At 40.2% G+C, this 27,852-nt stretch overlaps 1 protein-coding gene across 8 annotated transcripts in view; it reads left to right on the top strand.

Moving 5' to 3' along the window:
* The window catches only part of TSC22D1 (TSC22 domain family member 1), a 97,089-nt gene that overhangs the window by 39,527 nt on the left and 29,710 nt on the right, over positions 1-27,852 (top strand). The window contains exons 3-4 of one of the 8 annotated variants that reach the window (XR_015704615.1): positions 364-622; positions 1,440-3,769. The exons of 2 other annotated variants lie outside the window; for them this stretch is intronic. Coding sequence is in view for 1 of the 6 variants with exons in the window: in XM_087756858.1 (XP_087612984.1) it covers positions 8,210-8,255 (46 nt within the window). In the remaining 5 variants the exon portion in view is untranslated. Of the gene's footprint in view, positions 1-363; positions 623-1,439; positions 3,770-8,209; positions 8,275-27,852 lie in introns of those variants that run through there. 5 more of the 8 variants (XR_015704623.1, XR_015704614.1, XR_015704616.1 and 2 more) reach the window with 5 other exon arrangements.

The following is a 27,852-nucleotide window of genomic DNA, read 5'->3' as shown; positions in this document are numbered from 1 at the left end:
TGTTTCTTCTTAAAGAGATTATGGGGAGACGTTCACTGCATTGCAATAGATGCCATTTTTAATTCACTTGAGAGTGAACAGAGGAATTTTTTCCAAGAAACTGAGAGAACTTTCTGGACAAAACGTCTTATGATTGATCTCATCTATTGATAGATGTCTTAAGTCTTGAAAGTTCACAGCTCAACACTTCGGGGGTTTTTTTTTTTTGGCATCAGAGCATGAAAAAACTGCATGTCTAGTATTCATCTCTTGTCATCCTCCCCTATTGCAGTGACTATGTGTATGTCTCTGTGTGGCAGAAAATGAGGGAATGTAGATCATTATTCAAGAAGTTACCAACTAGCACTTTTCCTTCCCCTCTAGTCTTTCTGCCTCCCTATCCTGGAAGTATGGAGTCCCTGCCTCAGCCTACGGCTTCATTCTTTTTCCAGCTGCCCACAAAAGTAAAGAACCAGTGTGAGAGTTTGAAGAAAGAATCCGCTCAGAGGACTGAGTCTCAAGCAAAAGCTCCAGGTTGCAGACTCAAAGAAACTTCCTTTGGGGAAGGATCTGCTTCCAGGATTTGCTCGTCTCTTTTTTCCTTGGGCAAACAGAGTTCTTGAAGCAAACAACAGGGTTGCAGGTAGGTAGGGCCCCTTTGAACTGCCATCCGCTCAGCTGTGAAGGATGGACTTTATGCTGTTTCTCTGTGCTTTTTTTTTGTTGATGTTGTCTTCCACTTCTCTAGGCTGAGAGAGGGAAAGAGTGTGAGCAGTTTAAAGAAAATGTGGGGGAGAGAGAGGAGAAAAAAATATCCTGGGCACTTGGAAAGAATGTCTTTATGCCCTGTGTAAGCTTTCCTGTCCATGGGTCATATTTGTACTCCAGTTCTTTGAAGCACTAATGACATTCTTTGTCTGACCCTTTTCTAGACAGGAAACTAAGTCAAGAGCAGAAACTGGTGTCTGGGGCCAAGGTAATAAGGCCAGTGATTGTATATGGCCCATAGCCACACAATTTTCATCTCCTCCCTGTCTCTTTACACCAGTGCTAGTTTTGAATGTGCAATAAGATGGAGGCCGCCAAATGGGTTTGAAATCCGACTTGATTCCCAGCACTGAAAAAGTTCCCCAGTTCTAAACATGTAGATACATTCTTCCTTCAGAGGAGCCTGTGGCTGCTGGGTTAAGTCCTGTTTCTTTGTCCATGTGAAAGAAAGAGACTGGAACGCCCTCATTAAGGGGCTGTGCTACCAACCCACACGATCGGCAATCCCTCAGGCCCAGAGCAGGGGAATCAGGAGAATCGGCTCAGGTAAATTCTGCCTTTCTCACTTCACGCTGTGCAGAGCAGCAGCCTCTTCCTTGCAAACATCGGTAGCCCACAGTCAGACCTTTCTTTCTCCGGCTATGTCATTGCTGGCACAGGAAATTTATTCTAAATTTCCTTTTGATTTTTAGCAAAAGGAATCACTTGAAAACTGGCAATGAAATTCTAAGGAGATTTTACCAGTTCCTCTTTCATGCTGAGTTGAAGTCATTTGGAACTATGTTACGTGCATTATTACTTTGGTGCATCTTGTGACTCTTCTCTCCCTCTTCATTCCCTCCAAATTGCTTCAGGACACCTTCTAACCTTTACACTGCATCACAAGCCTTCAGCAGAAGATCTTGAGAGCCATTTATGTTGCTGGAAGATGACTGGGTTTGGATCTTGGCCTTCCTTAAGCAGGATCTCCTGACAAAAATGGGATTGGGAAAGAAATGACTCCTTTTTCCATCACACAGAGCCACCCTAGAAATGGAGGCCTAGGCAGAAAATTACTTCTAATGCATCATTCCTTAGGAAATTCGTTTGGCCTCCCACGGTCCTTTTGTTAAAATGTCATACAGATGTCTTTTATAAAACCTAAACCTGGCATCTTCCTATCTGAAGATCAAGTCAATAAATCCAAGTTTAAGAGTTTAGAGGTCTAATAATGTGATCGGATCTTGCTGTCCCCTGCATAGGAGATGCCACGTGAATCTGTGAAACAGGGTTCTGCTGTGGTTCAGACTGTTATATTTGTAAAGCCTTTTCTACTTATAGTCTATTTAAATGATTAGAAATAATATTAATAAAGCTTCTTGTGAAAATGGTATTTAATTAGGCTTCTACCTCTCCAAGTTGACTTAAATACATCTGAGCCAAAAATGTCACAATGGCAATATGGGAAGTACTGCATCTTTTGAGGTTTCCTGTGGTTTTGTGTCGAGAAAAGGTATGTTGGAAGTGTTGAGAGCTATGAAAGTGGAAAAACTTAGGTGTTTTTTTTTTTTTAAGACTGGAAAGTTATTTGTTAGAAAGCAGAAAGCTTTTAATTGTTTTCCCCTTAAGGGATTCTATAGTCAAACTTAATTAAATGTTTTGCGAGATCTCAAATAAAAACCTTATGTTTGGCAGTAGTGAACAGCACACACGCGTGCCCGTGTACTTTTGTTCTTTTTGCTATAGGAAATTAGTTTTGAAGAATAGGACTTCTAATGTTCAGATTAGGAAAGGGGAAGCTTTGTTCTGAAGCTGTGTGTGAGAAGGGGTGGCAGGAGGGTGAACCAGACCCTCTGGCAGTAGGTAAAGAGCACTTTTATTTTCCTGTTCTTCTGCTTCTGGCAGTTGGAGTAAACTAGTCAGACGCTTGTGCTTAAATCTAATTAATTTCTCGAATCAGTTACCACAAAACATTGTTTTTTAACTAATGCCTAGATCTTTCATCAAATTCACCAGTGTATTTAAATTGTTGAAGTTTTAATGTAGCCCTGAGGCTACTGCTTCATGGCAGTTGTGACTTCTTGCTATGCTGGAATGCATTGCAGTCTTAGTACGTTCTAAAAATAATTGTTCAGATGGTGCTGTTTAAGTACATACTTATGTAGTGAGCCATTTTCACTGGACTTTCTGAAATTTGGCTCTCTGTTGGGTGGCTTTTTAATATCCTTTTTTTGCTGTGAATATCAAACGTCTTTGTCTTGCTGCTTCTGTGGTTATCGAGTAAAATGCTAAATTTATAACCTGATATTTTTAGAAAACTGATAGTCAGATGCATGTGTTAAACTATGCAACTACAGTAACACTTGTGAACTTTGAAGTTTAAAGAGAAATCAGTTTAACTCTAATGTATCAAATTCAATACTTTTTTTAATATGTGGAAATACAGATGTGATAACCTTAAAATTGAGTAATTGTTATAGGTACAGACATGAATTGTGTGCTGAACAGGAATAATCTAGAAGTTATAAGCTGAAGATCTGTGAATCTTAGAAATAAATACTAACATCTGTGGCTAGAGATCTGTGCCAGCAGTGCTTTCAGTTGAAAATACCTGTTTTTCTAACTTCTAGTCCATTTAAGGTTTCGTATCTTTTGTGCCTTTCTTAATAGGTATACTTGCCTCAGCCACAGTTCTTGGTCATTTTGTTCTGTAGTATAAGGTAAATTTAAGACCATCAAATACTTATGAACACTAAATACTTACAGTAAAATAACAGGGGGACTGAGAACTGTTTCTAATGTTATTGTCTCAGTTGCTCAAATGAGTTTACACGCCCCCCTCATAGTCACAGTTTGGGGGTGGGGGGAAAAAAACAAACAAAAAAACCCCAAACAAACAAAATCCTGTTGCTAGTCTGCAGTCAGTATTTTCATATTTTTTGTCTATCAGCATTGTGTTAGCATATTACTATCATGATCTGAGTTTTGCAGCTTGAATCCTGGGTTCTTGATACATCTTTAGAGCAATAACTCCTGCCTTTGTGTTATTAAATAATAAAGATGTCTAAAACCATTTTCTTCTTGTTTATATTGTACTTAACATAATTGTATGAGTATCGAGTGACTCTTCTGACTGACTCCAGAATGCCAGGAAACATGGAAAAACAGTGTACAGTTTTAGAGGTTTTTAATCCCCAGTACTAACAGAATTTCACAAAATAGACTTGGTGTTCTTATTTTTCCTCTTTCTATTCCCTTTAAGATTCCTTGAGCATTTGAGCTACCTAACTCACTTCACATAATCCTTTACATCTTCTTGACCAGGTGCCAGCTCCTCCTAATTGTTTCATGGCCAGTCAATAAAATTCTGGCTGTTGACAGCTCCTTTTTTCCTGTCCCAGAAGAGCTATCTTGTTTAACGTGAAAGATTTGCTTTCTTCTTTCCACCTTCTGTCTGCCCTCTGTGGCTTATGTTGCAACTCTTTCTCTGTTACGGGATGCTTTGAAAGCGGGGAAGTATTGTGTAAAGATCAGGAAGTTTGGGGGAAAATCTTGCTAATGTTGCTACTTCAGCCAGAACTAAACCGGTCATTTGTGTAAGAGATGCTTTGTCAGTTTAGAGTAGTTTAAGGAAGGGAGATATATCAAAAAATGTGTTCCTTTTGTAAACCAGAAAATGATGTTGATTTTTATAAATGAGAAAATGAGAATAAGGATCATAGGTTCTGGGGTGTTTATATTCCCTTGCTTTACAGTGAGGGAGATGGGTGACAAAACATCAGCAGTTTTCTGTGAACTTCTGAAAGACAGACTGGTTCCATCAGCAGCGGAGTGCTGTAAGTTGGATTTCATTTCTCCAGTCCTGTTTGCAGGGCACTGGGATTTGAGCAGGTAGCAGTGACAAAAGTCCTTTTTTCATCTCTTTTTTTATTGAGGCAAGTATATTGATACCGTGGTTTGCCAGACCTCTGTTACTGATCCCTGAAAGAATGAATGTGATTTAGGGGTTAGTTTAGAAAAGTGTTTTTAATTGAAAACTGGAAAAAGGCATTCTCTGAAAGCAATGGTAACAAATGGTTGAATCCTTCCAGTTTTGTTTCTTGCGTGGACTTTATGAAGAACTGGCGGCTGCACAGCTCGTAAGCCAGGTCCGTAAGTTGATATCAGCAACATGAGGTGAGTTGGTGGGTTGTTTCAGGAATTGTTGGGTTTTGCTACTTAGGCTGGGTTGTCTGAATGGCATGGAAGGTATGATGAATTAACAACTTAAAAAATGGTTTTGAAGACCATATTAAGTTTGTGTTTCTTTTACTGATGACAGTGACACTTCCCTGATCACTTGCTAATTTTTTTTTTTGAAGAATATAAAATTACTATTCTAATAAACTGTCCTATATTGTTTCATTTCCTTGATCCACTCTCACACGTGGGTGGCTTTCCTTTTCTCTCTCCCTGGTAGAAACTGATGTTTCTTGCCTTTTCTGTGTACCAATCAAGTGGAAGTCAGGAAAATGTGTGGATTTTAGGCTTCTGTTAGAGAACAGTAAGTGAAGAAATCTGTCTTGCACAAATGGGTATCACTTTTATGAGGGCGAATTTTTTTTTTATCCTGATGGACAGTTCTAAGAGACTGCATAGTTAGAGAGGCATATGGCTTGGGGTGGTTTTCTTCATAGTAACTACTTCAACAGTTTCAACCTTACCAGTATCTGATCCCCTCTTGCCAAAGTCAGGTGAAGATATCCTCTGTAATTCTGAAGTAAATGGCATTTAAACAAATAACAAAACTTTTATATTTAACGTGATCATAATTGAGTTTAAGATTGAAATGCGATTTAGATACATTTCCCCAAAATTTAGCTTTGTGCTGGGGTTTATTCATTGGATGGAATTACCTCATTTAGAGCCCACATTAAGATCGTGATGATGATGATGATAATGCAGAAAGATTGCCAGCAAATGTAAACTGCTATTCAGGAAAGGGACTCTTTAGAAATTAATATAACTTTAAGTAATCTTCAGAACTATAGGCATGGCATATAGGGAAATGAACTGTACCCGTCTTTGGCTTTAGTTTTTTAGTGAAAAACGCAAAGACTTGTCAACACTGTAGAGAAGCTGTAGGTTAAATAGTAGATCAGCATATCTTTGTAGTTTTAATACTAATAAAAATACGATGGCATTTCCTGCAGCTTACGCACTTTTTCCTGTGTGTTGCCTTGACTAAAATTAGTTTAACTGCCTAGGCAGCATAAGCTTGCAAACTTTTTGCTGCTTGTTGGTAGGAAACCTTTGTTAAAAACACAAGGTAAAATACACTGTTGTGTACTCTTTGTGTTGGGGCTACAGGAAGAATGGAAAGACTGTGAGGACATGTAACTTTGCAGAAATTACTGACAGATAACAGATTATTACCTGTTTTTCCAAAGCATGGTTCCCTATGGCTAGGGCAAGACTTAAGGCATAAAATCGGGAAATCTCAGCTCCTTAAGGTAGAAGTTCAATTCTGTTCTCATTTGTTATGTTGTCCCACAGTTGTATATCCTGGCATTTAGTGGTGAGGGAGAGTATTATGCAAGGCTAGCAAATACTGTTTAATGGGGAGTATAAGTGAAGTAGCATGTGAATGTGAAACATGAATCGCTGAGAAATGGTGGAAATTACCTTGAACACATGTAAGCTGTGACTTGGGAAAGCATCCTTATCTGTTCAAGCGTTTCGGGGACTTTTCACACACCTGCTGCTGGCATGTGTTTAGAACTTTTCAGAATAGTAAAATTTGAAGTACTATTTAAAATGTCTTCCTGATCTCTGGTAGTACTTTGCATTAGATGAGAAAGCATGAAAAATTAATTTGCAGAGTCTCTGAGTACGTGTATAAACGATGTAGCGATGAAATCAGACAGAAGCATGTAAGAGTAAATGAAGAACAGCTGACTTCAGCACAGTTGATGCATACAGATGGGATGTTCCTGGGTGACTTCAGGACTAAGAGAAATTGAGGCTGAGTCGGATACTGGAACAGCACAGGAATTGGAATAACAAGCAGCCAGCTAATGTAGAACCTCTCCCTTAATAGGCAGTAGACTTGACAGAAAATCACTTGCAGCAGCTAAGCTTTTTTTTCCCTCCCTATAAGCAATGATACTAGTAAAGTCTGGGCTATAGATTTGTAGCTTGTGTGGTTAGGTTCTCTGGTGTCTAATAAAGTATAAGCGCTGATTTGAAGCTTTATTATGCCTTGGGCACTGGGTATGTTTATCACCTAATGGTGTCTAAAACAGTTGAGTTAATGCTGCAGCTTTTTTTTAAGGGGAAAGTAGGGACAAGTTAGAAGGGCTCCTGGACTTGTCTGTTTATTTTTATGTAACTTTTTAAGAGCTTGTATGTCTTTGGAAGCTGTAACCCTCTATTGGATCTGGTTGAAATTAGAAATAGGTTAAAAATTAGATAGGAACATGAGAATAGGGACATTCACAGGAAGAACTTGTATTAGTTCCTTTCCTAATAAATTAAGAGTTGTTGTAAAAATGAGAATGTGCTATAACAAACTTTTTAGCTTTTCATGTGTTAATCTCTTCTCAGTTTTACCTCTATAGTATCCTAGAAGGCAACTAATATTTTTTTCATATATTGCTTAGTTGATCTCTGAACTTCTTTAAACAGTACTTACAAAGCACCCAATGAAATTATTTTCTTTGAGTATTTTAGGGAACAATAATGCCTTCTTCTCTTATGTGTTATGCTGAAGAGTGTTCCAAGAAGTGATTTCTGTATTGACATTTTTGTTCCCTTTATACTTGTACGGGTGATATCGTTTAAGTATCTGTTCCCTTGTATTAATGCTAAATTTTATTGAATTTTTTTAGCTATTCTTCCCTATACTTGCATCTGCTTTGGAGACTTTTCCCGTCTATCCCTGTTGAAAGAGTACATGAGTCAGGTCTTTGTAATACTTCTTTTAACTAAACTAAACCAGTGCTTACAGTGCGGCAGTACTTCAGCTTCAGGGTGTTTTGCTTGTGTCTCCAGGTAATCTTTAACACCCAAATTCCTGCTTGTAGTTGAACTTAAGTTATTGTTTCAGGCTAATTTTCTGCCTCCTTCAGAGACTTAAAAATTGTAATCTTGGTGGCAATACAATAATGATACAAAGGGCTATGCTCCTTTCCTAGTCCTTATGGCTTTGCAAGTTAAACATTTTTCGAACGGCTTTAATGCCATGTATGAATGGATGAGATAAATTTAGGATCTTCACTTGCCTTCACACTTAAGCAGTGAATGGCTTATACTGCCGCATTTTGTCACCCTGAACTACCATCTGTTTCATGTCCCTCTCGGCGCGCCTACTGTTTCAAAATCTGGCTTGTTCCGTGATTGTGTCCTTTATAAAGAAACTCTCCTTTCTGCCTTTACATAAATACTGAAGTGTATGCAAGATGTCATGACTTGACTAGCTGTTTGTATTTGTTTCTTTGCACAGAGTGCAGAATTACAGATTGGAGATATTTGAGAACCACATTGTGTAAGGCCTTGGTTCCGTGAGTAGCCTCACCAGTTTGATTGGCACGTGATATTCAGTTATTCTCAGGACACTCCTTCTTGGAACATTTTTTATGTGGACTGTGCTGGAGTAAATCATGTCGTGACTGGCTTTCTGCAAGGCAGGTGTTCTTGTTGCCTGAAGGAACTTTTTTCTCCTCTAGCTGAAAGCAAATACAGTAAAACTGCCGGACTCCCATATTTCTTTCCCCCTTCTTCACTCCTGTGTGTCGTCTTTAATTTCTGGCACAATAAGAGATTTTATTTACTTGGCAAACTCCCCCCGCCCATTGGAGAATCCTTGCAGGTTAGATAAACCTGGAAAATTCAGTGCTTTCAATGTGATCCATAACCTAATTTATGAAATAGATTAATCTGTATCAAAACAGGAATTTACCTTTTACCCTAGAATTCTAGTGATTGTAATGTTCTATGAATGCTGTTTCCACCTCCCCCCTCAAATCTAAACTTCAGCTTAGTCTGTATAAAATAATTCAGGATGTCATTTTTTCCCATTTTTTTTCTCGATGCCGAGAAGGAGACTTTGCTTATTAAGTGAGACCCATGGATGGTATTTCAATACAAACATTAATTTGGTTAATGAGGCAAGGGTTTTTTCTACACCCTGAATGAACTCAAATTTCCTAATTTGCACACAAAGTTGAAAATTGTTCCCTCAAAATTCCGGCTTCAGCATAGGCTGTCACACAAGGATTTTGTTAAGACAAAAATCCCACTAAGATGGTTTTGAGACCTATAGTATGAACTACAACGTAACATACGATACAATGTTTCTTTTGCTTTTTAACATGACACAAAAATTATTATCTTCAAAGACTGGGGATTCTACCCTAGTGTTTTTTTCCCCCCACAACTTGAGGTTTTTTTAAAAAGGAATAATTGGTACTTGTGAGTGGGGTGCGGTTTTGCTGGTGAGGACCACCTACTTTTAATAAGCCCTCTGCCCTTGTTGCCTAGTTCCTGTCTTCTTTAGCACACTGACCTTATTTTTTTGACTGGGTTTGTAGTAGTGTCTTCTTCCTGTAAAGGTAATAGAAAGTTTGGGGGTGTTTTTGGTGTGGTGGTTTTTTGTTTTTTTTTTTTTTTTTTTCGTTTAGAACTTTAGATGTGTTTTTTTCCTCTGCTGTTAGTGACAGCTTCAGCTGTGAGTTTGTGTTAGCCTTTTGCTAAATCAAGGCATTCTTACAGGTAAGGGAACTAAATATATATTTTTAGTGTTTTATATAAAATTTTATGCTCTTGTATATAGAAGAAATCAAAATAGTTTCTTGCCAACCCATGAGTATTATCTGTGTGGGGGTGTGCATGTATATACACAAATACGTATATGTCAGGTTACAAAGGGATCTTTAGTTGAATAACACTATATTGTGTATTTTTTTTTACACTGAGGAAGAGTTTTGGAGAAGGTACTGTATATTGTGTGACGTTTATATTGGAGGGTGAAAGAAAAGTAAATAAAATTCTGATGTCTTAAACTTACTTAAAGAGCTGCTTCATAGCACTAGACACTCATACTGACCTTTAAAATCAAAGCTAAAACCAAAATAAGCTCAGACTAAAGCAACTAACATGATTGCCTGCAGAAAGCAGACTAAGATAACGAGTTCTTTGAGGATTCTAGGGGCAGCTATTCCTCCGGTTATAAGGAGGTTGGGTTAAGGATGCAGATGACTATTTTTAAAGTCAGGACATTCAGTGAGAGAGGATGTTGTTTTCTACAGCTTCAAAACTATTACTGTTCACATCTTTTTAAGTGCTCAGTAAGTTAAAAGCATGAATTTATATCAACTCCAAACTCCTACAGCCTCTAAGAGCATGTTGGAGTATCAAGTATATTTTTTTCTTTGCAAGTGAGATTATATGTCTATATAAATAGATATATAGATATGTCTATATGTTTCTATGGATAGATATAGCGTGTTGGTGCAAATACCACTTTTGTAAACAGCTTTGTCTGGGGGCTCAGAACTTTAATTTCTTCCTTTTGATTTTAAAGTCCATCAAACCCAGCGTCTAATCATTAAATAGGTAAGGGCTTTAAAATAACTTTTCCCCAGCTTTTCAAAACAATATTGTTATACTACATTTATCTAGTCCTTGATGATTCTGCAGTAATGTGTAATTGAGTGGTTTTGTCCCGGCAAGGAGTGGCGATCAGACCTTGCAGCGGTGGTGCTCCTCTGTCACTAGATAGGGCTGTAGGAAGCTTTTTTTTTCCCCCCATCTGTTATTCCTGTGTGCTGCTTTTTTGACTTGACCTGAATGCTCTTGCCCTGTAAGGGCAGTGAGGTTTAAATGCTGAGCGCAGACTGATTAACAAGGCATTAAGTCAGTTAATTCTTTCATTTTAAAATAAAGTATTAACATGTTTTTGGTGGTCAGTGATTTGCATTTTAAGTAAAAGAGATGGCTTATGTAAGCAGTGTGAATTTTTAAACCATTTGTGGTATTTGGTGGTTTTAGCTCTCGATCTTAAATTGTGAAGTTTAAAGAAATAAGTTGCTGAGTCTGCTTGCTCATGGTAGCTATTGCAGTGATGAAAAACAGATACATTAGTAACTTGTTTAAAGATGAAGGTTGTAAATGAATATGAAGAGTGTGCAAGCCTGGTTCAGAACAAGTATTTGTAAACGTGTTTGTTTTTTTTTTTAGAAGGGATTTCCTTGTGTTACAAAACACCACCAGATTTACTTATCAAGACGTGGCTTTGCCACTCCTATGACTTAGTACCTGAGCGAGCTCGCCCAGTGAAACTTGGAATAAAGTGGGCTAGGGCTTGAGGAACGTGGAATCGTGTCCTCTGGAAATGGTAATGAAATAACATGACCTGCAACTTAGTTTTCCAGTACTTTCTAAACTTTAGATATGGTGGATTTGAACATTTCTCGGTCACAACCATAGCAAGTATATAAGACCAAGACCAAAGGTCCCACTGGAGGGAAAAAAGTTATTTAAATCCTTTTGTTTTAGAAATGGATTCAAATGCTGAAGTGGCTCTCTTCCTTTTGTGTTGTATTTACAAGAGCATCAACTCAAGATTTCTATTTTGAGGAGATGCTTTTGAGTCCTGAGGCCATCTGTAAAAAGATTTTTCATAAAATCTTCATTTAAGTTCATCTAAGAACTCAAGAGGATTCATTAATACCACTTTAATTTCCCATTTGTGGGGAGGGCATAAGAACTCTGTATGGCATTAACAGAGGACCTGTTACTGCAGTGCAGCCTCCCTGAGAGGTGGCTACTGAATTTTCATGGAGATGTTGTGGTCCTTACAGATAGACAGGTACTGCCTGGCACTGTTAACAAGTCGTGGTATCTTACCTTGTAGGAATGTTTGTCTTGATTTATGCCCTGTGAGCTGATGTGCCCTTGAAGGGCATGTCGGTATTTCTGGTAGACATAGTTGCCTGTCGTATTTGTCTTGCAAATTATGGGGTATGTTCTGACTCTAAACGCGTGCTTATTTGACATCGCTGTTGCTTGGAAGGATGACAGTGCATGGGGCAGTGCTTTTTCCCCAAATGCTGTGTTAAGCAGTCCTGCTAGTGCTGTTAAGAGGGTCAGTTCATCTCAGCTGGAGATCTGGGGGCTCTTCTCTCTTCCTAGGGCATATTAGCAGGTTTTGGGTTATACTAAACTTATTTGTTACAGCATGTCAGAATAGGTGGTGTAGTTTGTGGCATGTGTAGGGAGAAGCAAGACGCAGACTTCCAGGAGAGGCTGTTCCTGGGATCTCTAAATGATTGTGTAGGACTTGGTACAGTAAACACAAGTACTCCAGGTTTGTCTTGGCACCCCCTCCAGCTGTGTATCTTTTGTGTGAAAGGCCATTTTTCATGTTCCCGGAGGCCAGAATAAGATAGAGACGTTTATTGCTTGCAGATGGTGCTTCACATGCAGAAATATGTGCTTTCTGCTTGTACAGATACATGACTTAACATCTTACACAGCTTGGTCGTAACTTATTAATTGCGCTAACACAAATCTGAGGCTGCAGTTCTTGTTTCGTACTAATGCTTTTTTTAGAGCTAATTTTGATGTTACATAGACGAAATGAAAGTTGTGCTTAGCAGATTAGTTGTTACAATAAAGGAACCACAATTTACTGAAGTCTTGTTGACTGCCTTTTAAAATAGGACTGAAAGTGTAAGTAAGAATAGGAAATGGTCTTTGCTGAGCCATAAAGACTTTGCTTTCCTTCTGTCATACGTGTACTTTGAACTAAGTACTGCACTCGGGATTTTACAAGGAAGGAGAATCTGCACAAAGTATACTTAAAATAATGTTGATGTAAGTATAACAGATACTTGGTGATGCTGTTAGTCATTTCCTCTGTAACCTGAGCGGTGAAACCATGACAGTTTGACTAGGGATTTTTAAATTTGTGTTTCTGTGATCAGCAACATTGAAATTAATGAAATTCTCTTAGTTCTTTCTGTAATATTTCCTTCTGAGAATTCTAGGCCATGTGTAACTGTTATGTGTATCTAAAGATACCTTCTTGAAAGGCCTCTTTTTATGCCTTCATGTTGTTATCACTGTGATACCCAAGTTCTAGCGTAATCGGATGTGCCAGGACATAGCGTTAAATTTGGTCCAACTTGTTATTTTGCTAATGGAATTAAACCGGCACAGATTTGACACTATTGCATTCTAATATTAAAATTATCCCCGTATATCAGTACGTGAGTAGTTCTCCATTGATGCTGATGGTGCGTGCTTTGTTTCTCTTATCTTTCTTTTATTGTTACATTGAAAAATAATGTGGTTTTATGATATGATTTAAAAACCTATGACTGTTGATATGAGTAAGCATATGTAATGTATTTAAAAGGATCTGTCTGTCTTGTACCACTTCCTTCTGTATTCTCTGACTCTCCCTGGAAATATTCGGAGATGTAGTCTCCAGGATAACTTACCTTTTAACATGAAGACAGAGTTGATGTGTAGTCCATTATCCACAGTGGCTTCAGGCCTGTATGATACCAGATACTGTCATTGTATAAATATTAAATGTGTATTGTTTCATGAAACTATTTAACCTGAGGAAGTGATTATTTAAATTTAAACTCTTCTACTGAGAACATGTCTTTACTAATGCAGTGCATGTTAAGTAGACATTGTAGGGCTGGAGAGGTAGGGAGTTGTGTTCTTTCTCCTCAGCCTTACTCTGTCTACTTCTAATTCTTGCTGTTAGCCATATGATTTAAAATTTTCAGTGGTGCCTTGGAAGTTTGGGGTTTTTTTCCTTTTTAAAAGGGTTGCAATATTCTTCTGTTTTGGCTACCCACTTCCACTTGGTGGGTATGACATCCTTCTTGCCACTTTTTCCTCCCTCTACCCCAGCTGTTGTAACGTGGACTTCACAAGCAACCTGAAGCTTCCTCTCTCGTGTTCAATACAGAAAAGATACTCTCTGTCCTAGAAACTTCACAAACAGTGCTAACAGGTCAGCGTTTGTGCAAAAGCAACTTAAATCCGTTGTATATTCTCTTGCGTGATCTTTGTTGTATGTCCTCTTGTGTGTGATTCTTTGCACTTCTGTCCATGTTGAGCTGTAGGCTGCTAAGAGCGATGCCACAGCTTCCCTATGATGAGAAATCAATAATGACGAGGGAAGGATCAAACCAAAAAAGAAGGCGATTTATGTTGGGAATGTCTGGTATAAGCTAAGCATATGGTTGTGTGGGTGGCCTTTCTGAAGCTCCATGCTTAGAAAACCTGCCTAACTAATATTTGGGTTAATCTCTAGCTAGTAGAGCATTCAATTCCAGACGTTTGGTAATCAGAATTTTTGTAGTCTCACCCACCACTCCAAATTCATATCATTCATCTGTCTATTTTAAAAGTGTCTCTTGTGGAGTAGTTCTAAAATTACCTACTGTTTTGACCTGACAGTAACAGGAATATGTGAGCTCCTGCTGCTGTTCAGCTCGTGTATGGCTGCTTACACTGACATGATGCTTCTGCATGGAAGAACGGGGCATTTAAAACGCTATGCTGACTCTTACTGTATATTTGACCTTTCCATAGCTGTGACCGACAGGGTTTCAGTTCATCATTGCAGTGATGAGAGCATGACTTGTTTGTTAGGTCAGATGTTCAGAGCCTCTCACTGAAATTCAGCTGTTAAAATGTTCCTCCCTGTATAAACCCTGCAAGAGCCTGGTTTGCTTGCCCTTAGTGGGGTTGCCCAGCTGTGCACCCTCACTCAGCTTGTCTGGCCAAGCTCATTGCTCTCTTGGAGTGTGAATTGTTGTACGATTTCTTGCACAAGGGAATGCACCATTTAACATTGGTGAAACTTTGTGGAGGGGGTGTTAGAGTCTAATTCAGTAATAGTAGCTGTTTTGCCAGATTGTAAATTATGTCATTGGGATAAAATAATTTGGAAATGCCGAGGTTTTAATTCAAATAAAAATAAACCTCTGCTTTTCAGAGAAGGTGGAAATGAAGAGGGATCTGAAAGAGCTATCACACCACGTATTGGTAGAGGAGGACAGAATTAGGATTACTGGAGAATGTAATAGGTGGGACACGATGGAAGAGGGCAGCTTTTCAGTTGTGACACAAGACGCACAGCTCTGGTTCCTCTTTGTCTGTTCCTCTTCCATTTTCTGACTGATTTTTTTTTCTCTTGTGTACGAGTGGATTTGCATCTTTGCAGCTGCTGTAACAGCTAGTAAGGAAAGCCGAGTTCCCTTACCTTCTAGGCATAAAGTGGTACTTCATAAATTCCAGATAATGTCTTTAGTTTTGCTTCCTCTACCTTGCAGAGCTGCTGTGTAACTAAAACTTTAGCTTTCCTGTCATCTCCCGTACAACCCAAACCTCCCGTGCTTTTGAATCTCTTTACAGTTCCAATCTTTTAAATGCTAGTGGTGAATGAGTTTTTTTTTTGTCATCCGATGATTTGGATAATTTATCAAAAGTTTAAAAAAAATCTGTTCAGCGTTAGTTACGTGTGTAATTCTGTGAATTGTGAACTCCGAGTTCAAAATCATTTGTTTGCTGATAGACAGTGCTATGCAAATACTGTATGCTAGATAGTCCAGTTGCTTAGCAATAACATTAACAGTCATGAGTGTTTATAAAGCAAATATAATATGATATGGTCAACAAGGTATGTGGTGCTTTTTGTATTACTTAAGTGTCCTGATAACTGTTGGAAAACGTTTATTAGGATTACACATGAGCAAGCACCTGACACTTAAGAGCAACAACTTGAGTAAGTAAATCTGATAAATGATGTGCTTGTGTTTTTTAATCTAAAACCCCACAACTTAAAACAAGTGGTGAACATGATGATTTTCCAAACACATTAGCTTTGAACTTTGAAATGTTATTTTCATGGCTTTGATAAATACTCTTGGAATGGCTTTGGATGTTCAGTCTGGAAATACTAAGGGTGATAGGTTATGTGATTAAAAGGCTTGTCTTCGTGCGCACAGCGAAGCCCCGAGGCGCAGCGGCAGGCGGGGGAACCCCAGTAACCTCTTGGAGAAATGAGCCCCCTGACCGGGCTCTTGCCAGGGCTGTTGCTGGAGGTCATCAGCCCCGGGGACCTGGGCAACAGCCGCTTGACGAGTGAACGGAGAGGCTCTGCGGGGTCAGCTTGCAGTTTGGGGAGGGGAGGGTCACCCTGGGACTTACTATGGGACGCAGGGAAGAACATTTTGGGACTGTACACAACTCAGCATGGGATGCTTAGGGGAGGGACCAAGGTTGGGGAAAGGAGGCATCACTGCGATTTTGGGGGAAGGAACAGCCGTGGGAAAAATAGAAGGGCAAAGGGATAAAGTGGACTGGTTGTGTGTAAGCAGGTGGCTGGACAGTATGTTTGGCCATGCCCTGCCCTGATCAGCGCAGCCTGGCCTGTCTTCTCATTAAAATCTGTTTCTAACTGTTTGGTAGGGGACTGCCTCCCGTGTGTGCGCCTGTGGGGGTCTCGGTGCCAGCAGCCAGAGTCAGAGCATGGGTGATGGGCCTGCGTGGCTGGGTGGAGTGAGGGTGCATGCGTTGGTGTGTGATCACTAGGGACTATGAAGCAGGACTGGCCAGGGAGTAGAAGAGACTTGAGAATGGCTGTGAAGTCCAGGCAAAATATGTGTGCATCTGCATGAGACAGCTGGAGGAGCTGACTGCTGGAGGAACTGGGGGTCCAGGCCAACTGCTGGGGAGGCTGGGGGGTCTGGCGAGACCCCTGTTTGTGTGCGTATCTGTGCATGAAGTAACCAGAGGCAAGAGGCTCTGGGGGCCAGCTGCTGGCGAGACCGAGAGTCCAAGGCTGGATCCCGGAGGGATCTGTAGTGAGCGTGTCTGTGTGTTTGCCGAGGGGGTCTGAGTACCAGCAACTGCAGCGGGGCACGTGCTGGCAGCTGGGGAGACCGAGGGTCTGGGGACGGCTGCTAGTGAGACTGAGAGCGAGCCCAAGGCCAGTTATAGGGGTGTCCGTCTGCTCTGTGTGCGTGTGCACATGTGTACGTATTCTCCTAATGGACTTTCACCCTGATCAGAGAGGAGGAGGCGGCCATTGGTGCTGCTTGTGTTTACCCAAGTGCTGAGTTTGCATTAACCTCGGTGGCCAGCCGTGTATGTATGTGCTGTGCACATGTTTTTGTGGGTGTGCCTATGGGAAACGCGTGCTCAGCCTCGCCAGTGGGCTGGTCCTTGGGGCAGGGAGCTGGGGCTGCATCGCCTCTGTTGGGCTGCTGGATTCGGCAGCTACTAATAAAGGGATGTGGGTCTCACAAGAGATGCTGAGGCTCTTTGAAAAAATCTCTCCTTACTAAAGCTCAGACTGAACATCTGAGATCATTTACTTCAGGAGATACTGAATCTGGTTTTCAAATGTACTGTGCTGATGAAAAGCATAAGATACTTAGTATAATGGAATAATGGAAAATTATTTTGATGTAAAGATTTACAGATGCTGTGGCTTACAGACAGTCAGAAGTCCGAGATTACACCATTTATAACTAACTTTGAGCATATATCACTTGGAAGATAAAATTTGGTTTAATACACAACTTTAAGTGGGCATACTGTGTTAGACAGCATTGTTCTCCTGCTAGACCTCTACTAAGTGGATTTTCAGACTGTTAATGAAATCTTTTTGGTAGCATATTGTCATTTATTTATTATTGTTACACTTCATTTTTAGACTACTAAGGCAAAATTCAGGGTCCCAGATCTGACCTTGAAGCCTTCTCCCCGCGTGCGTCCCCTAAAGAAAAATCCAGACAAGCAGTGTGCAATTAAGTGTCTCCAGTTCCCAAGATAGTCCTCTATTTTGATTTAGTGGAGGCTGCAAATCGTATTAAACCTGTAATAAGTTTCTCCATAATGATGTAAAAGACTTAATCTGAACAAAAGCCATCATTCATAAAACCTTCTAGATATTAAAACTGTTCTTTAGTAATATTGTCTAATCTTATGTAAGTTGACAGCTTTTAAAAAAATATTTTGCTTTGGTGAATTCTCTCAGCCACCTATTTGGCTGGAGGAAATAACCACCAGACCAAAAAAAAAAAAAAAGGCAAAAAAAACCCAAACAAACCAGGAAAAGCAGACAGCTACTCGCAGTAAGCATGTGAATAGATGTTTGATGCTGTTGTGCTCTATGGAGCCTCAGATATTTTGCTGCAAGGCTGTTTCAAAATGTCACAGGCACTGTGTCAATAGGTTGCTATTGTATTCAGCCAAATTCTTGTACCTGGTACAGGTACACTTGTCACCTTTTTTTTAATTTTATTTTTAAAATATGGTCAGACCTCTGGAGAAGCTCATGTTAGACACTCAGCATCATTCTAAGGTCTCATCTATTTTAAAGCAACTGATGTAGAGGAAAAATGGGGGAATCGTTTGTTTCATGTGTGTGTACTGCTAAAAAACCTGCATGGCGTGTGCTATTTGAGGAACAGTATGCAGCCTAGTAGCTGAAGACTGATGTAACACACTAGAAAAGAGAGTTAAAGGTCTCTGATCTTAATGTACAATGTGGAATAAATAAGTCAATGCAATATATAAAAGCTGAGCGGGTTATTGAATCTGGAAAGAATTGGTTGCAGTTAAAATCTGTAGGGTGGAAAGGTGTGTTTGCCTGCCTCATGAAGATGGAAGGAAGGGTCCTCTGCTGAATTTAAGATTAAAAAAAATGAGATTGAGTTTCTGAAACTAGAAGAGAACTGCCTCATCTTTAATAAAAAAAACCCCATATATTAGTTTCAGCAGAGGAGTCTTTTGGAAAGAATGTGTTATGCAAACCAAGTTTCCAAGGAGTCTGTAGACAAAACAGACTTTAAGGCTTGATATGCGAAATGTGCAGTTACTGGGGTGTGTATGCATTATCAATAAACTAGTGTAAAGGGTTACATGAATCTTTGAAAAAATCTTTTTGTGAGTGTTTAGAAAGATTGACAGCCTTGTGTGACACCAATGTACTGGAAACAAGATTTTTGTAGTTCAGATGACCTGTAAATTTCTGGATCTGGCATTTGAATATGGATCGGATCTTTGACAGCTGTGGGAAGGTCTCAATTCTGGACAATAACGAACTGATGAAATAATTCTGGTACCTGATTTTGGTTTTTGTTTGTTTGCTGAGGATCTTAGTGAGCATGTGTGCATTCTTTGTACATTCTTCCACTATGGATACACAGCGCTTTTTATTTTTGTATTGTTTCCTGGCTTGCTTAGCAGGTGACTTGCTGAGATGACTGCTGCTCATCACTGGCAATTGAACATTGTGGCTCCATTATAGGATCAAATCTTTGATTCAGAAGTCATTAGCTTCATCCTCTTTGACCACTAAGTACTGAAATAAATGTTTTCCGCTTTATATTCTGTTAGCTTCTACAAGATACAACTTGACTACTAAAGCATATTAGCATTTAATCATAATAAAAAAAGGGTAGGTCCCCTACCTGGATATTTAGATAAGGACTTTTTTGTCTGTGTAGTGTCTGCTTACTGATTACTCACTTTAAAACGCAAAACATCAGAGTATGGGAACAATTGTCTGCAATGATTCTGGATTCAGTTTCATGATAATATTTTCCCTTTAACTTGTTAACATGCTTGCATGCCTATTCCTGCCTTCACTGATCTTATAAAAGCTATCGGTTCTTTCCTATTCTTGCTTGCCAAAAAGTCATGAGCTAAATTAGTTGATGAAAATGTCACTATTCTGCTGGTGCTGAGTCAGAAGTGTTTATTTAAAGATGATGAATTTAGTAATCATCAAACCATGTTTAAATCATCAGGAATGCTAATTATATATAGGCTAACCTATATTTCTGAAATACTTAATGACTTGAAGCCCAAATCCTTCTCATTTAAGTTAATAAATGCATTGGTTTCAGTTGGAAATGGGTAACACTAATTCACAAAAGACAAAAGTAGTAATTATCTAGACAAAACCAGGAAACTTGTATCCCATGATATGGGGGGGGAAGAAGCTGAATGAGATTTTCACTCTTTTCTGTTCTCTTTAGGGTAAGAAAGGAATAAAAATCTTAGAGGTTCTTCATGCTGTATATATAATTTTGACTATTTTGTGTTGATGATGCTTTCCTGTGTTTTGGTGTATTTTGAATGTTTATAGTTCTGCCTTTCTGACTCTGCTAATTTTTTTTTTCCTTGATTCTCATGTTTTCTGTTGGCATTTTTATTAGCTAATACTTGAGAATCATATCGTTGATTATAGCTAGTGTGTTTGAGAGTCAGTCTGAAGAAGAAAACAAGTCTCCCATTTAGCTTAATTTATTTAACACTTTATTTCCAGTAAGTATTTATAGCGGTAGTATCCCTCGCTGGCTATAGAGTAACTTCGCATTGAAAGCTAATCCTGAGCTGCAGCTGTTTTAGAGAAGAATGGAAAAGTCTTCAATTTCTTTTGTATGCAGACAGGGAGACAGTTATCAAGGTAAAGCTTGAGTCTAAAATTGCGAGAATTTAATTTTTGTCCATTACATGTAATGAGGAAATATCCAGATTGTTGTGTCTGCCCTTTGTTAATCTGGAAGTTCAGTTTTCTTAATGATTGTGAAATGTAATTTAATAGTCTTGCATACTGATGTGAAGCAGTGCTAATTTACTGAAAATAGAACCCTCTGGTATTTTCAGAGACCAAAATACCATTGTTTCTGGTTTTGCTTTTAAAATTAATGGAAGCCTGGGTACTTCCTAGTAAGAATCTAGAAAAAAAGGGAAAATGAAAGAATTTTAATGTCTTGACTAATTTAGGTGAAGAATCTGTCCTGTTGTGCATGATCTGCTTTCAGAAACTGATCACCAGTTCTAGGAAAAAGTCCTTTTTAATTACAACCAGTTGAAAAATGAGTCAGTACAGCTTTCTAATATGGAAGCATTTGAACTTAATGGACCCTTACATGTTATGCTAACTGGTGATAAATAAAATCAATGCATAGCATGCAGGTACAATTATTCTTGCTTAAGTTACTGCTAGTGTGTCTGTATTCAGGGTGTTTATGAATGTTCTTACATCGAGTTTTAAATAGGAATGAGTCCAGTGGGCTCTACGGGTACAAACAAGGCCTTAAGTATACTTTATTTTGGAAAGTGGAATGTAAAATAAAAAAAGTGTTCCACTGTAAACAAAATGGATGTGGTTTATAGGCTGAGGGAATTCTTCTATTGCTGCCATGACTTTGTTATTTTTCCAGTAACTATAGGATTTTAGTGGCTTCAGGAGAAATGGTATAGATGGCATGTGAGATCAACTAATGCTAAATTTTCAAAATTGATGTTTCCCACAAATGCTGTGGGAGATTCTGTGCTGCTAATGGAGATAGATTCAATATGCCACTCTCGCTGATGAAAGGCAGACTTACTCAATTGCCATGGATGACTTATATGTGTTGCTACAGCTCTCCTTTCCCTGCCAACCCATCCCTCCAAGTTTAGTCTTAATATGGATGCATATAAAGGTGTCGCAGGAGAAGAGCCAGAGATCAGACAGATCTGAGCTAGTAGATAGTTCATTGAATTCTAATCAGTAAATTTAGGTATGTAAAATAGCAAGTTCAGATGGATTGGTGGTCAGTACTCTACTACACTTAAAGTTAGTATGGGATACAAAGAATGTGTAAAATTACTATATGTATCTTAAATGTTACATGCATGCAAAAAATGTAACTTACCAACCCACTGATGTCTGGTGTCAGGTAAGGGATCTCTCAGCCTCGAGGGGTAACCTTGAGAGGTGTCCCTACTCAAGGGGAGATCACTGCCACGCAGGCAGCTGCTATGGAGGGAGAGCTCAACAAGCCCTGATGGCTGCAGATGTTCATAGTGTGAAGTGGTTGATTTGTAGTCAGATTTTCTGCTGTGTTAATGCAGTTTTGACCCCTTATCAGCCCAGTCTCCAGCCAAACTGGTTTTTTTGGGGGGCTTGGTGCTAAGTTCTCACTGGTAGCCTGACACAGTAGGATTAACTTTGATTAGGCCTACTTGCTGAGCATCTGCCTGGACCACAGTTCAGTCAGTTCGAACAGGAGGAGTGCATCTGTCACAAAAGTTAAGACTGTCTTAAGATGTTTCAACCTTCTGAGAGCTTTGGGAAAAAAATGATTGTGAATGGTGACTCCCCTGAAAAGAATGGGTTTATCAGAGGCTTTGTTTAAATCCTTCCCAAAGTTCAAGGATCAAATATACACACGTTTTCTGATAGCAAGCATGAGCCTTCTCTTTTAATGTTGGGAACAAAATAGGATTTTTTTATCTTGATGATGGGAAAAACCCAACTCCCAGCACCTATTATCTAATTCTCTTCAGTGAGTTCCTGTTGTGTCAAATTACCCGTGGGTGGGTTTTGGTTTTTTTGTTTTGTTTTGTTTTTTTTTCTCTCTGTGACCTGAATATCTCAAAACTTTGTGACAACGGGGGATTGTCACCTCATTAAACTTCTGTATGGCTTTGGAGCTGGGACAGTCAGTGTTTGAGAACAAATGAGTCTGAGCATCAGAAGAATGTTTTGTGCCTGTGTAGAGTCCTGTAGAGTCCCAGTTTGTAACTGCCAAGTTTAGGCAACTGCTTATCTTTGGGCTATTCTTAACCTCAGCGAACATGTATTGCAAACATTTCTAGCATGTCTCTAACCTTGCTGTTAGAGCTCAGTCTGGAGTACAACTTCTAGAATAAAAAAAGGAAAATTTATCATAACTTTGTGACCATCGAGTTATGGAAACAGTAGAAATGTCAATCTTTAACTCGTAGAAGCTGTAAGGAGGACATTTGGTTAAGCGTGTGGTTACTATTGGCAGTCAGTGCAGGCAGGAGTGCTTGGGATTCAAAAAGTAACTGGCTCTTAATAGACTTCAAAAATACTTAAAATTGTAGTTGTGCGACACAGACATTTTGAGAATAATGTTAAATGATACAAGGTTAAGATATGTCTCCAGTTCATTTATATAGTCTTAACACTTAACGTACTCTGCTTGCTTCTGTGTTTTTACTCTGTACTATACACATCGGCAACATTCATTTATACATCTCTTAAATTCATTTCTACATCTCTTAATTTCAACGTTTCTGTTCTCCTTTTCTGCTTTATTTTGCTTTTTAGTTCCAGAAGTGACTGTAGAGACCAGTACCCACCGAGTTATTCACTAAATAGATATCTCTGTGCTGTAACAAACTGTTACTGGTGGGTTAATTCAGGCAGCCTTCATCTACGCATTTGGACTGAAACAGTGGTTCATTGAGTGATACGTTACAGAGGAAGTAGTCCCAAGATATGCAGGTGTTGGACTTCATTGAAGTGGTCATTTGAGTGTTACAGAACAGCACCAAAGCATATAAAACTCATGCAGATTCATAGGCAGGTTTTAAACAAAGTTAAGACCAAAATATTCTACTTTTTGACCGCCTTTTTTTTTTAATATTACTTATAGCTGCCTATTAAACAGACTTGGCATTTTTAAAATGGATTCCACTTAGTCTTAAGTCTGTAGTCTTCAGAGCATTAATGTTTTGGATCAGTCTCCTGGGGTTGTGTTTTAGATAGGATCTCTCTTGCCAGTTTGGATATAGCCGTCTTTCAATGCTGTCTGCACCCTGGATCATGACATCATACCCAATTACAACATAACTGTTTGTGAGCCATTGTTTTTAAATATGTAATTGGATCTTATTAGCATGATCTGGTGGTACAGTTACACTGTCTTGAGTTCTTGAGGTTTCTGGGTGGTTCGGAGCTAGAACCCAGTCGTGTTAACATTTGCAAGGCACTCGAGCAGGGTTTCGTCTGGGACAGTACTACAGAACCAGTTGCCTGCTGTCTGACTGATGTATTTGGTCCTCTTTTCACTGTTACTTTTGACTTTGATATTCCCCCCCACCTCTCTGCCCTGTAGTTCCAATCTGATTTGGGCACTTCTGACCAGGTTTCATGTACTGAGTTTCTTGTTCTCTTCAGCTGCTGCCTTGTTTACCCTTGCCAGTGGAAGACTGAGGGAATGTGACTTTCCTCCTTACAAACATCCAGAAGGGAGAAGAGTTAGTTATACTTTTTGTTTTTCAGGCTAGTGTGATATCTTAGCTTAAACTGTTGCAAGAAAATGTGTAAGACATACTAAAGGCTACTGTTATTGGAGAGCTGAGATTCCAACCAGGAGTGCAGAAGCCAAATAGCTGAAGTAATTTTTAAAATATAGCTTAATATAAGGCATGTTCTGAGGAGTTGCCTGCTGTACTCTTGTAATTGTGCTTTTGATGAGCCATACAGTTTCTCCTGGTTCTCATATCCTAGAGCTGTAATATTTTGGGAACCGATTGCTAGTTCTTCTGATACTCTGTTTTTTCCCTTTCTGTTGTTTCAGAAAATAATTTGTGCTGTTTTAGTTGGGGGTGGGGGATCACAAACACATGGCCTTTGTCCATCTGAATCGTGAGGCCTGTATGAAGTCTACACCATTTTTGTTTACTTTTCTTCAGCATTCCTTTCAGATGGCGCCTTCCAACTTGTGGTGGTCTGTCAGGGTAGTAGTGCTCCTGAACTTTGAGCTCTGTTTGTTCTTGTTCAATTGCTTCCGAAGGCAACCTGATGTAATTTTGAAGTTAGCCCTCATGTGAGCAGGAGGGTTGGTCTAGGTGAACTCCAAAGAACCCTGCCAATCTAAATTTTTCTATTATGCAGTGGTTGGTAGCACCCACTAAGTGGTTTCCAAGGCTTCTGTTTTAGCTACTTTTCGTGATCGCTTTTTTCTTTTTATTGGACCTGCTTTGTCATTACTTGCTCCCATACCTTGAAGGTATAAACTTCAATTCTCTAACTTGTAGAACCTATAGCAAAAGGAATTTGGTCAGTTACGACTGCTTGCCCTTCAGTATTCCTCTTTCTCTGTATCCTGGTCAAGGTCTATTGTCAGAGAGTTTTCTCGTAATTTCATATGAAGTAGAGAGTAGAAAGACTTCAGCTACTTGAGAAAGTAACAAGGAAAACTAAGCCAGTTCACTAAAATAATTGAATATAATACGGCTCTGATAAATAAAAGTATAAATATGGTTTTGATCAGACAACTCGTGGAGTCTACGTGCAGTATTGAAACGACAGTAGTAGGCAAAACTGTAGCTTGGCACAGTAACAAAAGATTCAGACTCTTGTGTCAAATCCTGTTATGACAGTTGATTCATTACTAAATTTGGAAGGGTAGACTGCATAAAATGCCTGTTTTTCACTGAGCTTGTAATCTTGCAGGCACATCTTTTTCTGCAGTTTACCGTGTTCCAGTGCATGTGTAGGTAAGTCAGCGGGGACGAAGGTGAGGTGGAAGAGTGCAAAAAAGTCAAGGCTTAATCCCTTTTTTGTGATTAACTCTGCCATGTCTTCAGTTGTTTGGATTTCTGAGCCTATGGATCTTCAGAAGAAGTGTGTTGGAGTGATTAAGTTTGAGGTGATCCCACATCTTTTTTGATGATGATGTCTTGTCTTACAAGCTTTCATGCTGCTGGGCTAAGTAAACTAACAATAGTTTCCATTAATGCTTGACCTGGCAATGTGCATGTTCTGCCTCTTCAGAGGGAAGGCCAACTTTACTAACAAAACAGCGCTGACATCACTTTTATACTAGTGATGCTTTTGGCAGTTGAAGAACAAGTCTTTGCCATGTTGGCTGATGCTCTGTTAAAACAAACAAACAAAAAACAAGGAAGGAAAAAACAAAAAACAATACCTTCAAGTGTTTTGGTGTTCATAAAGAGGAAAAACACTGAACTACATATTCACCAGCACTGAAAATGATTGCATGGTGGAATAGTCTGTTTTTTTAAGCTTCCCATTTTTTGTAAAGAAACATTTAAAAAAAATCATAAAATCTCATTTTAAAAAGTATATTCTAGCAGTAAAAAGTCTTGGAAATTAAGACTGTCTAAAATCTGTGTTCTGACATACCAACCTCACTTGTGTGCCCATGTCACACACATGTACTTGTGTGTATTTTCTTAAGCTAGGTTCAGCAAGGACTTTGTTTTTTCCCTCATGGTTTCCCTGAGAATAGCAGCAGAATTGGAGGGCACAATGCCTTGCTACTTTAGTATTTGCTGAAAGGTAACTGCCAGTGAGCAAAGTCAGATTGCGTTGCGGGGTGGGAGAGTGCAATGACCCTTTGGCATCTTCAGTTAAAACAACTCTTTGGATTTCTCTTTTTCCTGTCATAGGCTGCAAGGCTGGCACAAAGGATAAGGGTCATTTCTCAACAATGCTGCAATTCCGTGGGCATGTGTTTGTTGTGGGTAAGCTAATGACCACCTAGCAATGGAAAGTATTAAATTTAGGGGAGTTTTCAGGAAGACACCAGTGGGAATCTAGTAATCCAATTAATATAAGAATTACGTTAATCTGAGAAGTGATATTGGCTTTACAGTCAGGAAAGGAGAAGGATTTTTAAATATATTGTAACTTCAGTGTTTTGAAGGAAGAAAAAATAGATGCCTCAATTTATGGAGGCATAATGTGAAATGCCTTTTTTATTCTTCATGAGTTGTGGATGTAACTTTCGACCCTGTCTTGTGGCTTTGTTACTGATCAGAGGGCTGAGGGAAGGGGCGATGTTGTTTTAGCTTGACTTGGCAAGCGTGGTGTACTCCAGCCTATCTGCTGTGGCGTTTTGGAGGTTAACTCTCCAAAGAAAAACATGGTGTGCTCCGAGTCTGGTTCAGATCACTGCCTCTTTCTGCCCCCTTTCACAAGCAGGCTTCAGCCATCAAAGCTGCGCTGGCTTCCTCTATGTGGAGCATGGAGGAGATTTATCTGGGCTTCTCCTGCCTACACATGGCCTTAAATATTTACTCAGAGGGAAAACCAACACAGGTTTTGGCCCTGAGCTCTTTTTAGACCTGAAAGCGTAGTGAGCGACTCTGATGGATGCCCTGGGGAAAGGAGCCGGCTGGCGGGGTTGGCACCCCCTTGCTCTGGGCAGTCAGTGAGAGGAGGCGGTGGTGGGACATTGGCCCAGGGCAAAGATTTACTTGCTCAGGTTTTCTCTAGGACTCTTGTCCCTGCGAGCTTCCCCTCGGCGCGTTCTTCATGCATTGACTCCGTAGTAAAAGATAATTACCAGGGGAGGATATAAAAACAGGTAGGCGGTGCGTGGCCCAGGCCTGGGGGGTGCGCAGCGGCTGGGGACAGGTGCAGGTCCCGGTTTCCCATCTCGGGGTCCTGCCCCACCGTGATCCGAGAACCCGCTTTCCGCTGTGAGGTGTTTTTTGTCTGCAGTACTGTTGCTGGGGTCGGATGCTCTTACATGCCCGGCCTCTGCGTAAAAATGGCATACTTGTGTGCCCTTCCCTTTTAACCATTATCTATGTAAATGCAGGCGAAATTGGCCTGTTGTGTCCGAGTTTTCAGACTTTTCAGAGGGATAAAAGTTTTCTGGAGGAACGAAGGAGAGCTGGAGCTGCTGCATCCCATTTTATTTGGGTATCTCACGATTATTTTATTTCGCATAGCGTGTTTTAAGTGGCGGTCAGAGCGGTTCCGAGCCCAGAGGTCGGCTCCGGGGAGGAGGCGGCGGGGCCTTGAGCGGCGGCCGGGCCCACAGCGCTCCCTGGCGGCCGCGGCGGGGCCCCGGTCCGGCCGGCGGCGGGGCCGCCTTCCCCGCGGCTGGGCGGGCGCTCCCGGCAGCCCACCGCCTCCCGGAGGGTTGTTCCCCCCCCCCCCCCCCCCGCCCCAAATGCGTAGCTGTGCACGGTGGGTGGGGGGCGACCACCCCCGCACGGTGCGGACGGCAGAGGAGGCGCGGGTGGCGGTACCCTCCCGCTGCGGGGTCCGCGGCCGGCGGCGGGGAGCGCGGCTTCCCTCTGGCAGCGGCCACAAGATGGCGGCGTCGAGTTACCGCTGCCTCCCGCCTCGCTCACGCGCCGTTAGCCGTTGGTGTACTTCAATAAACGGTTTTAGCAGTGAAGGCACGTTCTGGCCGTAGACTTTGCTTCTCTAAATTCTGTCCCGCTAACGTCAGCAGGCTAAATAACCTTGTTTAACAGAAGCGGTGCTTGCGTGGAACTAGCATCCTCAGGAATCGTGAGAAACTGTCCATAACT

Source organism: Nipponia nippon, unplaced genomic scaffold, assembly GCF_047370975.1.
Source record: "Nipponia nippon isolate SJK-2023a ecotype South Korea unplaced genomic scaffold, ASM4737097v1 scaffold_2, whole genome shotgun sequence".
Lineage (NCBI taxonomy): Eukaryota > Metazoa > Chordata > Aves > Pelecaniformes > Threskiornithidae > Nipponia > Nipponia nippon.
This window is presented reverse-complemented; position numbering and strand designations above follow the sequence as displayed.